The sequence below is a fragment of the Camellia sinensis genome, chromosome 12 (assembly GCF_055761805.1).
Source record: "Camellia sinensis isolate YWXY chromosome 12, ASM5576180v1, whole genome shotgun sequence".
Lineage (NCBI taxonomy): Eukaryota > Viridiplantae > Streptophyta > Magnoliopsida > Ericales > Theaceae > Camellia > Camellia sinensis.
The window spans coordinates 133940547-133960346 of record NC_138972.1 but is presented as its reverse complement, the minus strand read 5'-3'; the positions used below and the strand labels follow the sequence as shown (position 1 = coordinate 133960346).

Below are 19800 nucleotides of genomic sequence, written 5' to 3'. Positions count from 1 at the left end.
CACGACCTCGGCTGACCGAACAGGCCATGGCAACTTCGAACTAGAAACGAAAGTTGCACTCTGTGATGATTGAATAACAAAGGCCACGGAAGAAATAATCTGCTGGATATGAAAAGAGATGACCGCCGAACAAAAAGGTGACCGAGGAAGAAAAAGACTCAGTGAAGAAAGTTGATGACCAAGCAGAGGAGATGAAAAATGAGCCGAACAATTGATTAGCCAATTATGTTCAAATAGGATGGAGCATGACCGACCAAGCTCTGAGCATCACTTTTTCATTTCTTAAATGGGACCGAGCAGACAAAATGTATTGTCGTCTATCCTGGTTGGAGACCGAGCAGACAAAGAAAGCTTCACTTTTTCATTGGAGCATGTTAGACAAATAGTGCAAGAGAGTGATCAGTACGTGGCCTGCAAACATTTCCATAAGCAAACTTGCAAAATTTGATTTGGAGTGTCAAGTTTGTAAGGCCCACGTCTATTTCACCAAGTGCAAAACAGTACCAAGTGCCCAGCAAATGGTTTTTGCATGTTATTACCATGCATGGCAATGGTATTGCTTAGACCACTTGTCCAACTTTAGGAATATATGTATATATATATATTTAATAAAAAATAAAAATAAAAAAATAAAAAATAAAAAAAAAATTTCGTGTATATATATATATTTAATAAAAAAAATTAAAAAAATTTCGCGTATATATATATATTTAATAAAAAATAAAAAATAAAAAATAAAAAAAATTTCGTGTATATATATATATATATTTTTTTAAGTTAAGCAGCGACGCTCAGCCGACTGAAGGAGCATCAAGCTAGACAATTACAAGGCTAGTGAAGACACATTTAGTTTAGGGGCACAACCGAGCTACAAAACATTGGGCAGACGTATACGTTAGAATGAACAATAATTTTTAATCCAGCTCATGGAGCTCAAATTAAGTTGTGATCACCCAAACTTCGAAGTTGGTGACAGAATTGGCTTCCGCTTCGCCAAACGTAAGCGCAAGCCAGGGGGCAAATGAAGTGGGTGAAAATTAATCAAGTCTTGGTGCTAGGTCCAATGCAATACTCACTCCAAAGTGGAGCTAGGTCGGACCTCAGCCCTATGGCCAACACTTGCTCCGAAGCAAGACAATCCTAGGAGTTCGGCCCAATGTACGAGCGTCACTCCAAAGTGGGCCGAGCAACATAGTGGACCTTCCGGATGGACAGAACCGCTCCGAAGTGGGTTGAGCAACGTGCCGGACCTTCCGGATGGACAGAACCGCTCCGAAGTGGGTTGAGCAACGTGCCGGACCTTCCGGATGGACAGAACCACTCCGAAGTGGGTTGAGCAACCTGCTGGACCTCCTGGTTGGACAACCGTTCTAGAGCAGACCAACTTAGAGAAGGCCAATTCACTGAAGATCTTTCTTGGGCTCACAAGAGACAAACAACTCTGCTCCTCTCCCTCTGTATGAACAGAACGTGGAGACATGAAGGTGCAGAGGGACAAGGTGCATATATGACAGACCTGCATCTGAATGGCAGGCGGAGTGGTCGTCCTCCTCCAATGAGAGATGTCCGCTAATGAGACAAACAAAGCAGACCTGCACCCGAGTGTCAGGCGGAGTGGTCGTCCTCCTCCAATAGGAGACGACCACGAATAAGACATATTGGACAGATGGCGGAGAGAGAAGGACTCGAACGACAAACAACCTTCTCCTATAAAAGGTGAACACTATTCACTCTCAAGGGATCCGAAAAAGACACACACTTAACACATATACACCCATTCTCTCTTCTTCTTCTTCCTAAGTCCCTGACTTTACCATCGGAGGGGTTTCCGACCAAACCCCGGTCGGGCAGCCTCACCGTTTGTTATTCTGTGCAGATCTTCAATTCCCAAGGCACGCTGTTCATCCACGAAGTTCAACCCTTCTTCATAGTGCGGAAATCACCCTCGCACACTCACTGTTAAAAAAAGAAGCGAAAGTGGCCACGACAATAGTGGCGAAGTTAAGAAATTAAATCAGAGGGGCATTTATTAATTATAATATTAAAAATTTTGACAAAAATATTTCATATAAATTTTTACGATTGACTTCAAGAAAGATAATATATATATATATATATATATATATATTATTTGTAACCAGTATATATCATGAACAATAAATAATAATAATAAAAAGTCATGGATATAAGTTTTAAAATAAGTTATATAATGATAAAGTAATTAGTTGTCGTTTGGCAAACTTGACTTTTTGATTTTTTTAGCCTGAAACTTTTTTGTTTGTTTGGTTTTCTTGTTTGGTTTTTTTAACTTTTTTGCATTGGAATGACAAAATTGCCCTCCACTTGAAATGATTTTTTTTTGACTTTTTGTTTATATATGGGTCAATTTGGTAATTTTGCATCAAAAGTTAAGTATTTTGTCATTTTATGATTTTGTGGCTTTTTTTTTTGTTGTTGTCTTTGTGTGCTTATTTAGTCCAAACTCAAAAACCAAACCAATGTTCAATATAATAGTAATATCACGTCATCATTGACATATGATATCACCAATCAATAGTAAAGAAACACATAGAGGATAAACCTTAAATGTCAAATGTAACTAACAATTCAATAAATTTCATATCTTTATTGAGATTAATTATAATTATATATCAATAATAATAGACATCACCATTGTATTGAAATTTTCATAGATAATAATATGACTTATCGTAATATCTTTATTTTCAATAAAAAAACAACTATTATTATTCTCATAATTTAAAAAATATCATTGATATTTCACTCTAAATAATATTTTATATTTTTTTTATTTAAAATATTTTCTTTATATTTGCAACCAAAAAAAAAAATATATTCAAAACCCAGGGGAGGGGGCACGTGACCCCCTGGCTCCACTGTGGCTCCGCCACTGCACGAGATAGCTATGCCAACACATTTTAAGGGTGTTAAAAAAAAATATGGAAAAATTACACTTTTCAACTTCAACTTTCACTCAATTTTTAAATGGTGGAAAGGCGGAAGAATTACATTAAAATTTGGGTTGAACTCTATAGATTTAATCCTTGCAATTAAAAGGTGATGAAGCAAGGTGAAAGTTAAAAGGTAATAAAAAGCATAATTTTCACATTTTTAGTTTTGAAGCAACTTCAAAAAGTTTATATATAAAAAAAAAAAAAAAATTAAATTGAGAGAAATAATTTTAGCTTCTAATTTTTATTGTTAATTTTTAACTTAGTTATTGAGCTTGAAATGATTTACAAGGAAGGGAGATTTGGGGATTTTCAGGTACATTACAGTTGAAGAATCACAACTGTTTTACTATTTCATAGAGTCGGAAGGGAATCCAAAAGAAGACCCTCTTTTGCTATGGTACGGTGGAGGCCCTGGTTGCTCTGCTTTCAATGGACTTATTTATGAAATTGGTACTCCCTGTTCTTCTTCTTCTTCTTCTTCTTCTTCTTCTTCTTCTTCTTTTTTTTTGGTTTTCCTTCTCTCTCTCTCTTAATCTTCTACGCTGAAATGTTTGTGTTCATGAGGAGAAATGTTTGTGTTCATGAGGGAGGTTGATTGCATTCCCTGTAGCTTCGTTTTCATTTTTTTGGCTTTATTTTTTGTGTTTTCTAAAACAAAACCAAAAAAAAAAAAAAAAAAAAAAAATTCTGAGAAACCCAATAATTTTTTCCTTGTAATTTTATGTATATTCTTAATTATTTTGTTGAAAAGTTCAGTTTTGCAATTACTTTGTCTAAGAATTGTTTTAGTTATTTTTAGTTTTGAAATATTTGTTTGAGCTTTTAATATCCAAAGACTGAAATTTAAAATTTTAAGGTTGTGTTTAGTTGTGTTTTGTAATTATGATTTGAGAGTAAGAGTTGTATTTTGAGTTTGCGGGGTTTGTAATTATGATTTGAGCATAAAAAATTTGTTTGGTAAAGAGTTTTGAAAATAGTTTTGATTTGAGTGGGGAATTATTGATGTGATATTTGATATTTGATACAAAAATTTACAATTCATAACTAAACATACAACTCAAAATTATTTTAAAGCATATAAAAAATTTTAAAAATTTCAGAAAATATTTTTTCCGATTATATAAAAATTAACATATCAATTGCAAAAAAATAAAAATAAAAAAATTCACTATTCTGGTCAACCGGCCGGACGACCGGTTAGGCAAAATTTTCAAAAAAAAAATTCTGAAAAGCGCGGCTGAAACAGAACTCTCTGCAGAATTTTGGAAACGTGATTCCAAAACTCCTACCAAACATCATATTCACATGTGGGTGTGGAATCATGTCTACAAAACACAACCAAACGGAGCCTAAGTATTTTTTTTTTTTTCTTAATCATTTAGTATTGTCTCATTTTAATTTTTCCATTTCTATTAGTCGTTTTTTTAATTTATTTTGAATTCCATTTTAATCCCTCTAGTTTTGCACGTGATTTTTTTTTTTTTGGTTGGGGGGAGGGGAGTTCCAAATCCTAACAGTATATAAGAAGAGATCACATTATAACAAAATTGAAATGTATGAATCAAATTATTTAAATTGGAGATGAAAGTGACACTTCACTTAATATAGTATATCCTAAAAAGTCATAGAATGGCCTCAATTGCAATTTTTGTTTGACAATGTGTAGGTCCACTAGCTTTCAACAAAACAGAGTATGAGGGAGGTACGCCCACATTAGAATATTACCCATACTCATGGACTCAGGTGCTTTCATTCAATACAATGTTTCTCACTCTCCTTTTGCAAAATATTTTTCTAATAATTAAGTTTACACAAATGTTTGCTTACTAGTTTTTTGTTTTTTGTTATTTTTATTCAATGGTTAAAAATGATTAATTTTTCAGACTTCGAGCATACTATTTCTTGATGCGCCAGTGGGCACAGGTTTCTCTTACGCTACAAATTTGAGTGCATATTCTACCTCCGACACGAAATCAGCTGCACAGACATATGCCTTGTTAAGGCAGACCAACAGTTGAGTTGACTAGTAAATTATTGAAATTTAGCTTAAAAACTAAGCAAGCTTGAAGTGTTTAAATTTAATTTCTTTTATTTTTTGAGTTGATATTAAATGAGTTTTAATCGATCTAACTCGAGTAATTTGATTTTTTTTATAAATTTATCACCAAGCTTAAAAAATTAACCAGTTTTAAAATACGTTTAAATTTAACTTATTTACATGACTCACTGATTCTAAAGAGTTTTTAAACTTGAGTCTAAGCTCATCCTTAAGTCTAATCCATAGAAGTCAAGCTCATCCTTGTTTTGTTCTAGGGATAATTATTTTTTATTTTTACAGCTGGAATTTCTCTTGAATTTCAAAGCAAAGTGAAAAAAAATAATGAGCAAACCTTATAAACCATTCTTTGGATTAACACAACTACGTTATATTTGTTTTTAGGTAAATTATACTTTTCTCTTTTATAATTTGATTCTAATTTTATTTTAATCATTATTTTTTCAATTTGAACAGTATTAACTCTAAACATCAAATTAAATAGTAAAAATTTACCCTTTATTTTTTTTAACTGCTTGTGCTTACTATTTATTTGGAATTGCAATGCAGTGGTTGATTGATCACCCAAAATACCTCAAAAATCAGTTGTTCATTGGGGCTGATTCTTATTCAGGCATAACTGCTCCAATAGTAGTTCAACATATATTAGAGGGTAACTAAATTAATTATTAATGCTAATGACAATTAGTAACTAATTCAACTCTCATTAGCTCATGTTTTGATTAATCATTTATTTTTGATATAGGAAATGCTGTTGGGGAGAGGCCACGCTTGAATCTCAAAGTAAGTAACCTAATATTAGTACTCAAGTGACTTTAATAAGCTCGGTTTAGTCGAATAAATTTGTGCATTATAGATTTGTTATGTACATCACTATTCAATGCAATGTTTTAATTTTTGTTTCAATGGGATTTATACTTGACGTCTGCTTCACAATAATTGTCGTATTAATATAATATTCTAATTTGAAATGGTTTTTTAGGGCTATATTCTTGGGTGCCCGCGAACAGATGTAATTATTAATGAAAATTCAAAAATATCATACTCTCACCGGATGAGACTTATATCTGATGAACTTTATGAGGTGATTGTTTGTGCTAACAATATTACGCACTCAAAAAAAAGTATTTTGAAAACTGTCTAGAAAATGAAATTTGTGGATTAGATATTTTGGGTGTGACCTACATCACACTAAAATTTAAATTTACACTACACATTTCATTTCCGAGATACTTTTCTAAATACTTTTTCTGGGTATGTAACTTTTTCATTCCTAATGTTGTATGATTGAAAATTATGGTCTTTCATACAGTAGCATTGCAAGGTTTGATTTGTTTTCTTGTTTTAAAAAAATGTTTTACAGGAGACCAAAATAACTTGTAATGCTAATTATTATGATGTGGATCCAAACCAAGTAGAGTGCTTTGAAAGCCTTCAAAAGATTGCAAACGTGAGAGCCATTGGTGATTTCAATTTTATGACCAAAATTATTTGAAATTCTAGACCTACTAAGGATGAGAATTTTTATTTTTGATTTGTAGTTGATTCATGATATAAAAAAAAATGATATATTGGAACCAAAGTGTACTTGGGCATCCCAGATCAAAATGGAGAAACCGATAGACGATCACTAGAGCAGCAATCGGGAAATTTCATTCTCTCACCTCCCGAAATTCTAGAAATGTGGTGTTACGTAATTTTCTCTTTCCTCTCCCTCTTTGAGGCCATTCGTGGGCTTGAAATGTGCCGAATGATAATATGAATTCATCTACATATGCAAAATTTCAATTATGCGCTCTCCTATATTTGGGCAAATGATGAGAGTGTCCGACAGGCCTTGTATGTTACAGAGGTATGTGATCTTCAAAGAATTTAATATCTAGGGTTATTTACATTAACTTGACTGATTAAATATATACATGATTAAATTTTTGCTTTATTTATTGTAAAATTCATGCATGATTACATTTCATTAACTTTATTAATTCAGAGATGGTGGTTAATTTAATTATCAGGGAACAGTTAAAGATTGGAAGAGATGCAACAAGAACTTGGATTACACACTGAATGTGGAAACTGTACTTGATGTTCATAAGAATCTCAGTTCATATGGTCTCCAAGTTCTTGTATACAAGTTGGTATTTTGAACCTTTAATTTGCATCTATGCTTAACTAATAATTTTCTTCTTCACATTAATTTACTTCTTAGAGTTGAGCTTATAATAGTAGTGTGACACACTTTATTGAACTTTAATACTTATTTTTTTGCAGTGGTGATCATGATTTAACTGTACCAAATATCGGAACTCAAGATTGGGTAAAATTGTTAAATTTAACTATTGTTAGTGACTGGCGGCCATGGCTAGTTGACGACGAAGTTGGAGGGTGAGTATATAAAAACTTCTTTTCAATTTCAATTTCAAATTAAAATTAAAATTAAATTAAATTAAATTTTTAATCATGGGTTAGTCTAGGGAGGTGAGAGGGTAATTTTGGGTGAAAATTGGGCCGAGCTATGAGATGGACTTTATGGCCCAAAGTATGACGGACTGAGTAAAAAGGGCCAAAAAGTTACTCGGGCCCAAGAGAGATAAAGTTACTCCGGCCAAAAGAGATGAAGTTACTTCGGTCCTGGAGCAACTTGAAGTTAGACCGGTTTTGAAGGTATATCAGTCTTGAATTTATACCGGCTTTAGAGGTATACCGGTTTTGGAGTTATACCGGTCGAAGAGTCGTTGGTTCGGTCCAAACACACCATGAGTTAAAACAGGTGAGAACCGAGATAAGGAAAAATAAGGGGAAGGGCCGAACTAAGGATAGTTCGGCTTACTTTGTGGCTCAGCATAGCCAGGTTTATCTCGGTCGAATGGTAGTTCGGCCATGGTGAAAACCATCCCACTTGGTTTAAGCAGTTGGGGGGTGTATAAAAGGATAAGCATTATCCTTTAGGAGTATGAATCCTAAGAGGACTCTGCATGGAGAAATAAAAGTCCTACTAGGATTGTGCCACTCGAAACCTATAAAAGCTCACAAGCATCACCTTGGAGGAGGTAACATAACACAACATACAATTTTGCTGCCTAAATACATTGAGCTTTGTCTATTTGTCAAGTTTTCTGACTTAGGCATCGGAGAGGTTTCCGGCATACACCCGCCGGCCAGCTCACGTTTGTGTTTTCAGGTGACAAAGCGACGTCGTACGGAGGAGCGTGGACTTAGTCAACAGGATTATACGAGGAGAATTATTTCTTCCCCGTACAATTGGCGCCGTCTGTGGGAAGAACGGACAGAACAAAACCTCTTGATTAAAGCTTCTCCCCTTTACATTCAATGGCACACATTGAAGAATTGCCGCAGTTCGCCGTCGACGGACTAACTCCAGAAGGGGGCGCAAGGCGTGAAGGATTACCCTCTGTCCCTCCCATGGCGGACTTGGAGCCCCAACGACATACCTCCAGGAGGGATGCTAGGGGAAGACGGACTCACAGCCCCCGTCAATCCCATTCTCAGAGTCCCAACCGGCAAAGACGGAGGATTGACCCTCAAGCTCTGGAAGATCGAGTGAAAGAGCAAGATGAATTGATAAGGAAGATGGCGGCGGACATGGAGGCCTTGAAACGCCAGATGAAGAAAAAAGAAATGGCGACAGGAGAGGGGCGCAAAAACAAGACGCCCCCTCGCCACTCAGAAAATCGTAGTAGGAATACTACACCCTCACAAGGAGAGAGTAGAAGCCTCAGGACAGGCGATACTCAATCATGGTCTTCCAGAACTCGTCACTCCAGGTCTGAGAGGACGAAGTCTGAAAGACCATACACTGAAGGAAGCACATACTGGCCCTCTCATTCGCATCAGACTAGATCTAGACAGACGGAATTACCTAGATCATCCGACTTACGAACCGTGCTCGAAGAGAAAGCACGATGCAAGGAGGATGCCAGGGCGCGAGATCCGCACAGAGTTTCTGCCTTACGGCGGTTGGCTCCTCGGACGCATGGAAGCGTCGAGGTAGGAATGCCAATACCGCGCCCTGCCTATGAACCAACGGACAAAGCATTGGCAAGACTACAGACTTCGCCGTTTGTTCCAGCAATCGAGAACGCGCCCCTACCATCAGGCTTCCTTCAGCCGAAATTCACTACATATGAAGGGAAGACGGACCCGTACTCACACTTGAGCCACTTTCGCTAGGTCATGGCCGTTTACAGGCGAAACGAGGCCCTAATGTGCATACTCTTCCCATCAAGCCTTAGCGACCTAGGCTTGACTTGGTTCGAGAAACTCCCAGAAGGCAGCATAGCCTCTTGGGCACAATTGGCAGAAGCCTTCGTGACAAGGTTTCAGACAAATACTAAAACTCCGGTGGAGATCGACCAGCTACTTTCCATCGACATGGGTGATAAGGAGACCCTGAGATCCTACAACAGTCGCTACTGGGAGACATTCAATCAGATTGGGGACTGCCCCACCAATCTGGCCATTGCACAATATAAAAGAGGCCTTCCAGTTGGGAACAGACTGAGGGACTCGATCACCATGACGCCACCCCTCACTATGGAAGCCCTGATGGAAAGAGTACATCAGCACATCAGGGTAGAAGAGGATGGCGCGCGAGCCAAAGCAAAATCAAGTGCGACTGCAGTAGCGACTGTAGTACCAGAAAAGAAGACCTCAGCAAAGGTCAATGCTGTAGATCGCCAGAGCAAAAACGGACGTGGCAGACGAGATAACAGAGAAGACCCGGATAAAAGATGGTTGAGAATCCGAACTGCTATAACCACGGTGTTTAAGAAACTGATATATCGGATTCTTAGCGAAATAAGAGATGAGCCTTTCGTCAAGTGGCCAGCCAAACTAGGAGATGCCCAGAAGGACTATGACGAAAGATCGCGGTGCACCTTCCACAAAGAAAAGGGACACCGCACAGAGAATTGCACACCATTGAGACAACACCTGGAAGAGTTGGTGGCAGCAGGCCACTTGGACAAATACATTGAAGGAGGGGCGCAACCAACTCCCTAAGATCGCAACCACCCTAACGGAATGCCAATTGACGCCCCGCCTCAAGGCATTATCAATGTGATACATGGAGTCTTTGAACCTGAGCGTGTATGCGAGCTCAGGGGATCAATCAAGAAGGCGGAGCACTTTAGAGAAGTGTTAAGTGCCCAACCTGCCATCAAGAAGGGAAGGACAGAGGCGACAAACGTCATGACTTTTTCAGATAAGGACTTGGACCGAATATATTATCCCCACAATGATGCTCTGGTCGTCACTCTCCGAGTCAAGGATTTTGACGTCAAGCGGATTCTGATTGACCAGGGTAGTTCGTGCGAGATCATGTACTACGACACGTTCAAACAACTGAAGCTACAAGACAAAGACTTGGCACCTGCCGTATCTCCCTTAATTGGATTCAACTCCATGCCAGAATGGCCCGTTGGCAAGATAATTCTTCCGGTCAGAGCAGGAAGCATAACAAAACAAGTGGAGTTCTGGGTATTAAAGGTCCCCTCCACTTACAACATCATCTTGGGCAGAACGTGGCTGCACGCCATGCGCTCGGTGGCTGCACGCCATGCGTTCGGTGGCGTCATCCTACCACCAGGTAATGCGGTTCCCCAACAACACCGGTACAATTGAAGAAGTATATAGAGATCAGATCATGTCAAAACAATGTTTCGCTACGGTAAATGGCAGCCGCGCTGCCAAAGGATACGTTCATTCGGTAGAGGAACCCGAAAGCAATGAACTATTCGCGGACGTCGGCAAAGAGGCTGATCAAAAGGCGGTGGAGGACTTGGTGGAGGTGAAAATAAATGAGAAGAACCCGGATAAGTTCTTCTTGCTTGGCTCGTCATTGTCCAGCACTGAGAGATTAGAGGTCTTGGAATTCTTGACCTCTAACATCGAAGTGTTTGCCTGGACGCCCTACGACATGCCAGGCATTGATCCAAACTTCATCAGTCACCAACTCAATGTCCACCCATCCGCCAGACCAGTCATTCAACGCACACGCAGATCGGCACTCCACCATGCCGAAATAGTGGCGGAAGAAGTAGGCAACCTGCTGGAGGCAGGAGCAATTAGAGAAGTGCACTACCCAAGATGGATCTCCAACACAGTCGTAGTGCCAAAGAAAAATGACAAATGGCGAGTCTGCGTCGACTACAAAACAGTCAACAAGGAGTGCCCAAAAGACAGCTTTCTTCTACCGCGGATAGATCAACTAGTGGACCTAACGGCGGCACACAACCGACTCAGCTTTCTGGATGCATACAGAGGCTATCACCAAATCGCCATGCATGAACCAGACCAGGAGGTCACATCTTTTACAACTCCAAGAGGGTTATACTGTTACAAGGTCATGCCCTTTGGCCTAAAGAACGCAGGGGCAACATTCCAACGGATGGTCACCAAGATGTTTGAACCTTTGTTAGGCAGATCAATGGAAGCTTACATCGACGACATGGTGGTCAAAAGCAAGGATGAGAATGACCACCTTAAGGACCTGGGTGAGATGTTTGAAATCCTGAAGAAACACAAGTTGCGCCTCAATGCGTCCAAGTGTGCATTCGGAGTAGGATCTGGCAAATTCCTGGGCTTCCTCGTAACCAACCGAGGTATAGAGGCAGACCCCTCTCAAATCAAGGCAATCCAAGATCTGGAGAGACCAAACTCAGTAAAAGAAGTGCAGCATCTCACCGGCATGGCAGCTGCACTCAACCGGTTCATAAGCAGGTCATCAGATAGACTACGACCATTTTTTCATGCCTTAAAAGCCAAGTTTGAATGGGATGAAGAATGCGACCGAGCTCTGGAAAACTTGAAGGAGTATATGTCTTCCCCACTACTGCTTGTTACTCCAGTACCTGGTGAAGAACTCTTCTTATACTTGGCGGTCTCTCAGCACGCAGTGAGCGCAGTGTTGGTTCGTGCAGAAGGAATCCAACACTTGCCCATCTGTTATGTCAGCAAGACACTACTGGGAGCCGAAACAAGGTATTTGCCACTGGAAAAACTGGCATTAGCCTTAATGATGGCCTCCAGGAAATTGGCACACTACTTTCACGCCCACACCATAGTCGTCCTCACAGCTTTCCCACTAAAAGCTTTGTTTGAGAGGGCAAACTTTTCTGGACGAGTTTTGAAATGGGCAGTAGAGTTGGGACAATTCGATATCAAGTTCCAACCCAGAACCGCAATAAAAGCCCAATCTTTGGTAGACTTCGTCGCAGAGTTTACTCCTGGAAGTCATCATATCTGCCCAGTCGACCTAACTGACACAACCGAACTAGGGATGGAAGTTGACGCCGGAATAGCGCAACCCCTAGTAGAAGGTACTCGGTCAAACTCCAAGGCAGACCAGACAAAGGACAACAAGGAAGAAACAAACAAAGGTTCACCAACAGTACAATCAGATGACGAAGGGCAGACAGCAAACATGAAACTTGAAGAAAACACCATCCTTGACCCCACGACATCATCTGACCCCTCAACGTGCTGGAAGTTGTTCGTTGGAGAGATGTGGAAGCTCTTTGTGGATAGAGCATCCAACCGGCATGGTGCAGGGCTTGGCATAGTCCTTATCTCCCCAGACGGCCAGGTTGTGGAGCAAGCAATCAACCTTGGCTTCCCAGCATCAAACAACGAAGCGGAGTATGAAGCGCTTCTCGCAGGACTCAAATCAGCATGCTACATGAAGGCCACCGAACTAATGGTTTACAGCGACTCACAACTGGTGGTAAATCAAATTTCTGGCGACTATGAAGCAAAGGATGATAGGATGGCCAAGTACCAAGAGTTGGTCAGGACAGAGATCAAGAAATTTGAAGTAGTAAGGATAGAGCAAATCAGCAGGGAGGAAAACAGCAGAGCAGACGAACTAGCAGGTTTCGCCTCTATGGCAGATACCTCCATACCCCATCAACTACTGATCGACTACCTACCTAGACCAAGCATAGAAGACCCCGAAGCAGAAGATGTATGTTGCACAGAACTGGGCCCCTCTTGAATGGATCCCATCATCCTATTCTTAAAAGACGGCATCCTACCAGAAGAGAAAAAAGAAGCCAACAGAATAAGAGCGAAATCATAGCGATTTTGGCTTTCCCCATCCTTAGCATTATACAAGAAGTCATTCTCAGGACCCTACCTAAAGTGCGTACATCCCAGCAAAGTAGAAGCTTTTTTTGTACGAGATACATGAAGGGGTGTGCGGAAGCCATCAAGGTGGAAGATCGCTAGCTTACAGGGCCATTTCACAAGGTTACTGGTGGCCATACATGCAGGCAGACTCAGAGAAATATGTAAAGAAGTGTGAGAAATGCCAAAAATTCGCACACCAAATTCATCAACCAGCAAGAGAACTCCTACCATTGACCAGCCCATGGCCTTTCGCAATGTGGGGCTTGGACATAGTAGGACCATTTCCAACTGCACCCGGCAACAGGAAGTTCTTTATCGCAGCAACAGACTACTTTACAAAGTGGGTGGAAGCAGAGGCATTGGCATCCATCAAAGAAAAAGATGTAAAGAGGTTCGTTTGGCAGAATATCATCACTCGATTTGGCATACCAAAAGCCCTAATCTCTGACAATGGCACTCAGTTCGACGGCAGAATCTTCAGAAGCTTTTGTGAAGAATACAAGATAGAGTTCTACAATTCTACACCGGCATATCCTCAAGCAAATGGCCAAGCAGAAGCATCAAACAAAGTCGTCTTGGATGGACTTAAGAAAAGACTGGAGAAGGCAAAAGGCAAGTGGGCAGACGAACTTCCTCATGTTTTATGGGCTTACCGCACCACACCTCGACGATCAACAGGAGAGACACCATTCTCCTTAGCCTATGGAATAGAAGCAGTAATCCCAGTGGAAGTTGGCCTCCCCACAATCCGAAGCGAAAATTTTGATCCAGACCTAAATGAAAAAGCCATAGCATTGGAACTCGACCTTGCGGAAGAAAGAAGAGAAAGAGCATTGGTTCACATTGTTTCATACCAACGAGAGTTAATTAGAAAATACAACAAAAAGGTGCATCCAAGACAATTCAAGATCGGCGATTGGGTACTGCGCAAAGTAATGGGAAACACCTTGGTACCAGGAGATGGCAAGTTAGGGCCAAACTGGGAAGGTCCTTACAAAGTGGTTGGGTTAGCAGGCAAAGGGGCATACCACCTAGAAGACAAGGACGGCAAAGCAATCCCTAGGCCATGGAACACGGTCAACCTCAAGTTGTTTTATTTTTAGCTCTTTCTCTTTCAAACATGTAATTTCTTCTTTTTTCTCAATAAGACAATCAATTCTTTTTTTCAGCATGAGTTGTTCTTTGTATAAGTTAGCTTTAGTGTAGATAGGAATATTGCAAACCTTTTATCCTAAGTTAGCTGGAAAAAACTAACTTAGAAGTTGGCTGGAATAAACCAACACCCTTCCTAAGCCCAGGATAAGGATCCAGGCTGCAGGACGTTTGGTCGGAATAACCAAACATTGATTTAAGTTAGCTGGAAAAAACTAACTTAGAAGTTGGCTGGAATAAACCAACACCCTTCCTAAGCCTAGGATAAGGATCCAGGCTGCAGGACGTTTGGTCGGAATAACCAAACATTGATTTAAGTTAGCTGGAAAAAACTTAGGGGTTGGTTGGATAAAACCAACTCTTTGTACTCTTCAGCCGAAGTATGGGCATGGCTGAAGAGTGGTTGGCTGGATTAAACCAACTCTTTGTACTCTTCAGCCGAAGTATGGGTATGGCTGAAGAATGGTTGGCTGGATTAAACCAATTCTTTGTACTCTTCAGCCGAAGTATGGGTATGGCTGAAGGGTGGTTGGCTGGATTAAACCAACTCTTTGTACTCTTCAGCCGAAGTATGGGTATGGCTGAAGAGTGGTTGGCCGGATTAAAACCAACTCTGAGTACTCCTCAGCCGAAGTAATTATATCGGCTAAGGAGTGGTTGGCTGGTAAGCATAGTTAGTTTAATCATTTAAAACCGGAACGACAGTTGGAACAATAGAAGACATTACAAGTGCAAGCACACATCAAAACCGGAATAAAAGTTCAAACAAAATTTTCATTCATTAAAAAGTAATTACAGGGGGGCATAGCCCGGTTACAAAGACAAAAGGCAGCAAAAAGAGAAAAAGTACAAAGTCAAGAGAAGAGATCTTTGATTTCGGCGTCAAAGGCAGCATCAGCATCAGCATGAAGACCGGTTTCAGGCGGGAGCTCGGTGTCAGTAACAAGGGTGGTTTCGGTCGGAACCATGGCTTCACCTGGTTGATCAATAGCTAAGTCTTCCACCATAGGCTTCGACTGAACTGTCTGATCCACATTAACAACCGGAGCATCGTCAGAAGCAGAATCTTCATCTGAGTCTGAGCCCTCAAGAAACTGCTGCTGCATGACATCCGCATACTCCGCAAGGGATTTCGGTATAAAGTAGGCTGGAGGGTTGAAAACCTCGGTCTGAGGATCATGGCCGAGTTTCTCAACGGCTCCCCTCCAGCCACACTTAAAGAACAACTCCTTGGCAGCCTCACATTGCTTGACGTATACATCCTCAGCCTTTTTGAAACCTTTCTTCTCGGCCTCTTTTGCGCTCTCCTTCGCTTGGGATATTTCAGCGTCTTTCTTCTTTTCAAGTTTTACCAGCTCGCGCAGGTACTTGTCCTTCAGAACAATAGCAGTCTTCTGTTTTTCAGCTTCGGCCGAACTAACCAGTCCGGTCAGTCTGTCGATCTCACATCGTAGCTCGGCCATTTCCTTTCTGGCCTCCTCCAGCTCGGCCGCTTTTGCCTCAGCTTCTGCCGCGGCTTGCCTTGTTACTTTCCTAAGCTCCAGCACTTTCCTATGAGTGATTTGGTTTTTATGAATGGCTTGACAAAGCAAAGATTTCCATTTAGCCGAAGTAGAAGTTGAAAAAGAAAGTAAACAGAAATACGACCGAAGTCACTTACCAGAATCATGGACTTTGTCGAAGACCGAATGGCCTTCAGTTCGGTGTTTAACTGTTTTTGGTGGTGCTCCATGTCTTTGGGCAGACATACACTCTTGGCCAGATTGAAGGCCAACATGTGGTCTTTCTCAGCAACAATCGAGTCTGTATCTCGGATGTCTCGGTCGTTGAAAGTCAGTTTTGGGGCCCAGCTGTCGGTAGTTCGGTCAGAAGGTTCCGGTTGGGGGCTCGGTGGTAAGCTCGGTGGAAGTGCAGGTTCTGCTTCATCAACCAAAATTTGTTCGGTTTCAGCAGTCCGGGCGCGCTTGGTTCGGCGGGAAGAGGACGGTTGTTGAGAAGGGAGGGCTACGACAGCAGGCTGCGATTGGTTGGGTGGCGCTACTTCGGGCTCTGTTCTTTTTTGCCATCTCTTCTTCGGCTGTCAGTGGGATCAGTCTGATCTCGGGCAAGGATGGATCCGGTTCAGGGGCGTCTTCAAGAAGGAAGTCAGTTACCCTGGCTTTCCGGCGACCACTATATCGGTAGGTCGGCTCGAATTTCAGCAACTTGGCCCAACTACGTTCAGGATATCGTAGTGCGGCTCGTAAAGTTGCAAGGTTTGGATAGCTGTATAAGGAATGAAGGTGGGCAAAATCTGCGAGAAAAGACAATTGTTAGTCCGGCTGAAACATTAAAAAACCGAAGTAAAAAATGCAAGGAAGGAAACCGAAGTTAAATTACCAGGCTCTCATTTTTTCCAATTTATAGGTCGGCCAGGAATTTAGGCTTGAAAATCCTCAAAGTTCCCAGAGACCCAGAAAAAATCGTCGTCATTGAGGTCTTTGTCCGGTGTATATTTAATTATCTTTTCTCGGCGGCGGCGTATCCTAAGGTAATAGACCCACCCATCCTCTTTTGAGCCGATGGAGTATTGATGGAAAATTTTGGCCAAGCCAAGATTTAGTCCGGCTTGGCGGTTTAGTTTGGCTATGCCCATGATGATGCGGTAGGAGTTGGTGGACAGTTGGGTAGGGCATAATCTGGTCTGCCTAAGAAATTCACAGATCAACGGTTGAACCGGAAACCGTAGTCCGGTTTCTATGATGGATAGAATGGTGAAGGGGACGAAGCCTTCATTGTCCCAGGGAATGATGTCTTTTTCGGCCAGGACCAGATGGACGTCGTCAGGTATTTGGTAGTTTTTCCTGAATTCGGCTAGGCCGCCCGGAGTATTTACTAAGTATCTATACTTCCCCATCTATCGTATAATTTAAGAATAAGTTATTTCGGTGCAAATATTGTGCTCAGTAGCTCGGTTGAGCGCATGCAGGAGTGCCTGGGCAACCTAAGTCTGCAAAGAAAACACAGAGGTTAAGCGCAGATCATTGGACCGTGCTACAAATTAAAAGCGAGGTAAAAAAGTCCTACTTCGGCTTTATGGACGGGTTCTATCTCGGTTCAGCAAAATGCTTGGTAGCTCGGTTTGAGCAGGGTTTTTATTAGCCAAACCTTGGCAAGTATCTCGGCGTATTGGCTTTGGAAACAATTTTGTTAGACCGGTTTATCGTCTAGGGGCAGCTTTCTGAGTTCAGTCTAAAAAACTGAGAAAGCTGGCTCAGCCCCAAAGGCCTAAAAACGGTTGAACTAGGAGTTTTGTTATCTCTCTCGGTTGAGCCTCTAGGGGCAGCTTTCAGAGTTTGGTTTAGAAACTGGAAAGCTAGATTAGCCCCAAAGGCTTAGCTCGGTTGAAGACCGAGGCTCCTTATTTATTAAAGTCAAACTTCGTTCGGTGGGCTTATCTCGGCTAGAGTTATTCAGGAGTTGATAACCTACCGAAGCTACTGGTTTCTGGAGTTCTAGTTCGGTTATTATCTAAAGTGATCTACCTATATGGGACAAACAGTATCCTAGTTCGGTTGCTACTTGATTTTGGATCCAAGACCAGTTTTCTACAGAATAGTTCGTACAAGCATGAGTTTTTACTAATTTTTCATAAGAGTACAAGAAGCAAAGCAGAAAATGAAGAACATGTTTTTCGAAGATGCAGTAAACAAAATGCCTAGAACATGTTCGAAAGCAAAAACAAGGAAGGAAAATAGATTTACTTACCAGATTGGAGAGAAGGGGACTAGAGATGGAGACAGTAGCTGCAAATGAAGAACACAAACGCAGGTTGAAAAGGCAGAGGCACGAAGAGAGAAGAATGTGAAAAGTACGAGTGAATGATTCAAGAATAGAAAGGTTGTTTTGTGAAAAAGGAGAGAGAAAAAGCGGCAAAAAGGGACGGGACTGTTCAAAAATTTCGTGGTACGAGGGCGGCGTGATAACAGCTCACAGCCTATCAGAGCCTGCCATGTGTCATTGGAAAGTGAAGCGTTACAGTCAGTGATTGAAGAGACGTTTTGACCGAACAAGTAGAGCCGAAGTGAAATAAGCTCGGCTGGAGAGGCTAAAACGATTTTTTAGTTCGGCTGGAAAGGCTTGAAAACGTTTAGCTCGGCTGGTCACTTGGTAATCCCAATCATGCTGTGCAGATGGAATTAAGGGGCAATTGAGAGGGTAATTTTGGGTGAAAATTGGGCCGAGCTATGAGATGGACTTTATGGCCCAAAGTATGACGGACTGAGTAAAAAGGGCCAAAAAGTTACTCGGGCCCAAGAGAGATAAAGTTACTCCGGCCAAAAGAGATGAAGTTACTTCGGTCCTGGAGCAACTTGAAGTTAGACCGGTTTTGAAGGTATATCGGTCTTGAATTTATACCGGCTTTAGAGGTATACCGGTTTTGGAGTTATACCGGTCGAAGAGTCGTTGGTTCGGTCCAAACACACCATGAGTTAAAACAGGTGAGAACCGAGATAAGGAAAAATAAGGGGAAGGGCCGAACTAAGGATAGTTCGGCTTACTTTGTGGCTCAGCATAGCCAGGTTTATCTCGGTCGAATGATAGTTCGGCCATGGTGAAAACCATCCCACTTGGTTTAAGCAGTGGGGGGGGGTGTAAAAGGATAAGCATTATCCTTTAGGAGTATGAATCCTAGGAGGACTCTACATGGAGAAATAAAAGTCCTACTAGGATTGTGCCACTCGAAACCTATAAAAGCTCACAAGCATCACCTTGGAGGAGGTAACATAACACAACATACAATTTTGCTGCCTAAATACATTGAGCTTTGTCTATTTGTCAAGTTTTCTGACTTAGGCATCGGAGAGGTTTCCGGCACACACTCGCCGGCTAGCTCACGTTTGTGTTTTCAGGTGACAAAGCGACGTCGTACGGAGGAGCGTGGACTTAGTCAACAGGATTATACGAGGAGAATTATTTCTTCCCCGTACAGGAGGTATGTTTAATTATGCTAAAATGATAGGATTTATTGTATTTTTACCAAATTTCAAGAGAAATCAGTTTTATTATTATTATTATTTTTGTTATTCCACTATCTCCTCTTCTTCTTTTTAAGTCAATTGATAGAAAATAATTTGCAAATATCGAGAGGCAGACATTTATCATTTCACTATGTAAAAAAGTTTTACCTCTTTATATGCTTAAAAAAATTAAAAAACTAAAAAAACCAACTTTTGACAAAGAGATCAATCACAGCCATCTGTCTAATGAAATTTCTTGGTTTCAATTTTATTTAGCTACACAATCAAGTATTCAAAAATTGGGTATCGTTTGACATATGCAACTGTATTGGTAAGTCACAAATTTAATTTTTTCTTTTTTGACTTTATGAAGCACTCAAGGAAAAATTGAAGGAAAGTGTATGTTTGGTTATATTTTCATTTTCTTCATTTTTATTTTTTGTGTTTTAAGAAACAAAATAATAAAAAG

The 19800-nt window shown here is 40.9% G+C and overlaps 1 protein-coding gene across 1 annotated transcript in view; it reads left to right on the top strand.

Annotated features, from left to right (window-relative positions):
* The window catches only part of LOC114305318 (serine carboxypeptidase-like 18), a 28744-nt gene that overhangs the window by 8345 nt on the left and 599 nt on the right, over positions 1-19800 (top strand). The window contains 13 exon segments of the mRNA XM_082897267.1: positions 3289-3425; positions 4642-4718; positions 4859-4988; positions 5314-5342; positions 5581-5683; positions 5777-5814; positions 6014-6115; positions 6395-6481; positions 6573-6624; positions 6627-6724; positions 6815-6883; positions 7047-7165; positions 7303-7416. Of these exon segments, the coding sequence (XP_082753393.1) occupies positions 3289-3425; positions 4642-4718; positions 4859-4988; positions 5314-5342; positions 5581-5683; positions 5777-5814; positions 6014-6115; positions 6395-6481; positions 6573-6624; positions 6627-6724; positions 6815-6883; positions 7047-7165; positions 7303-7416 (1155 nt within the window).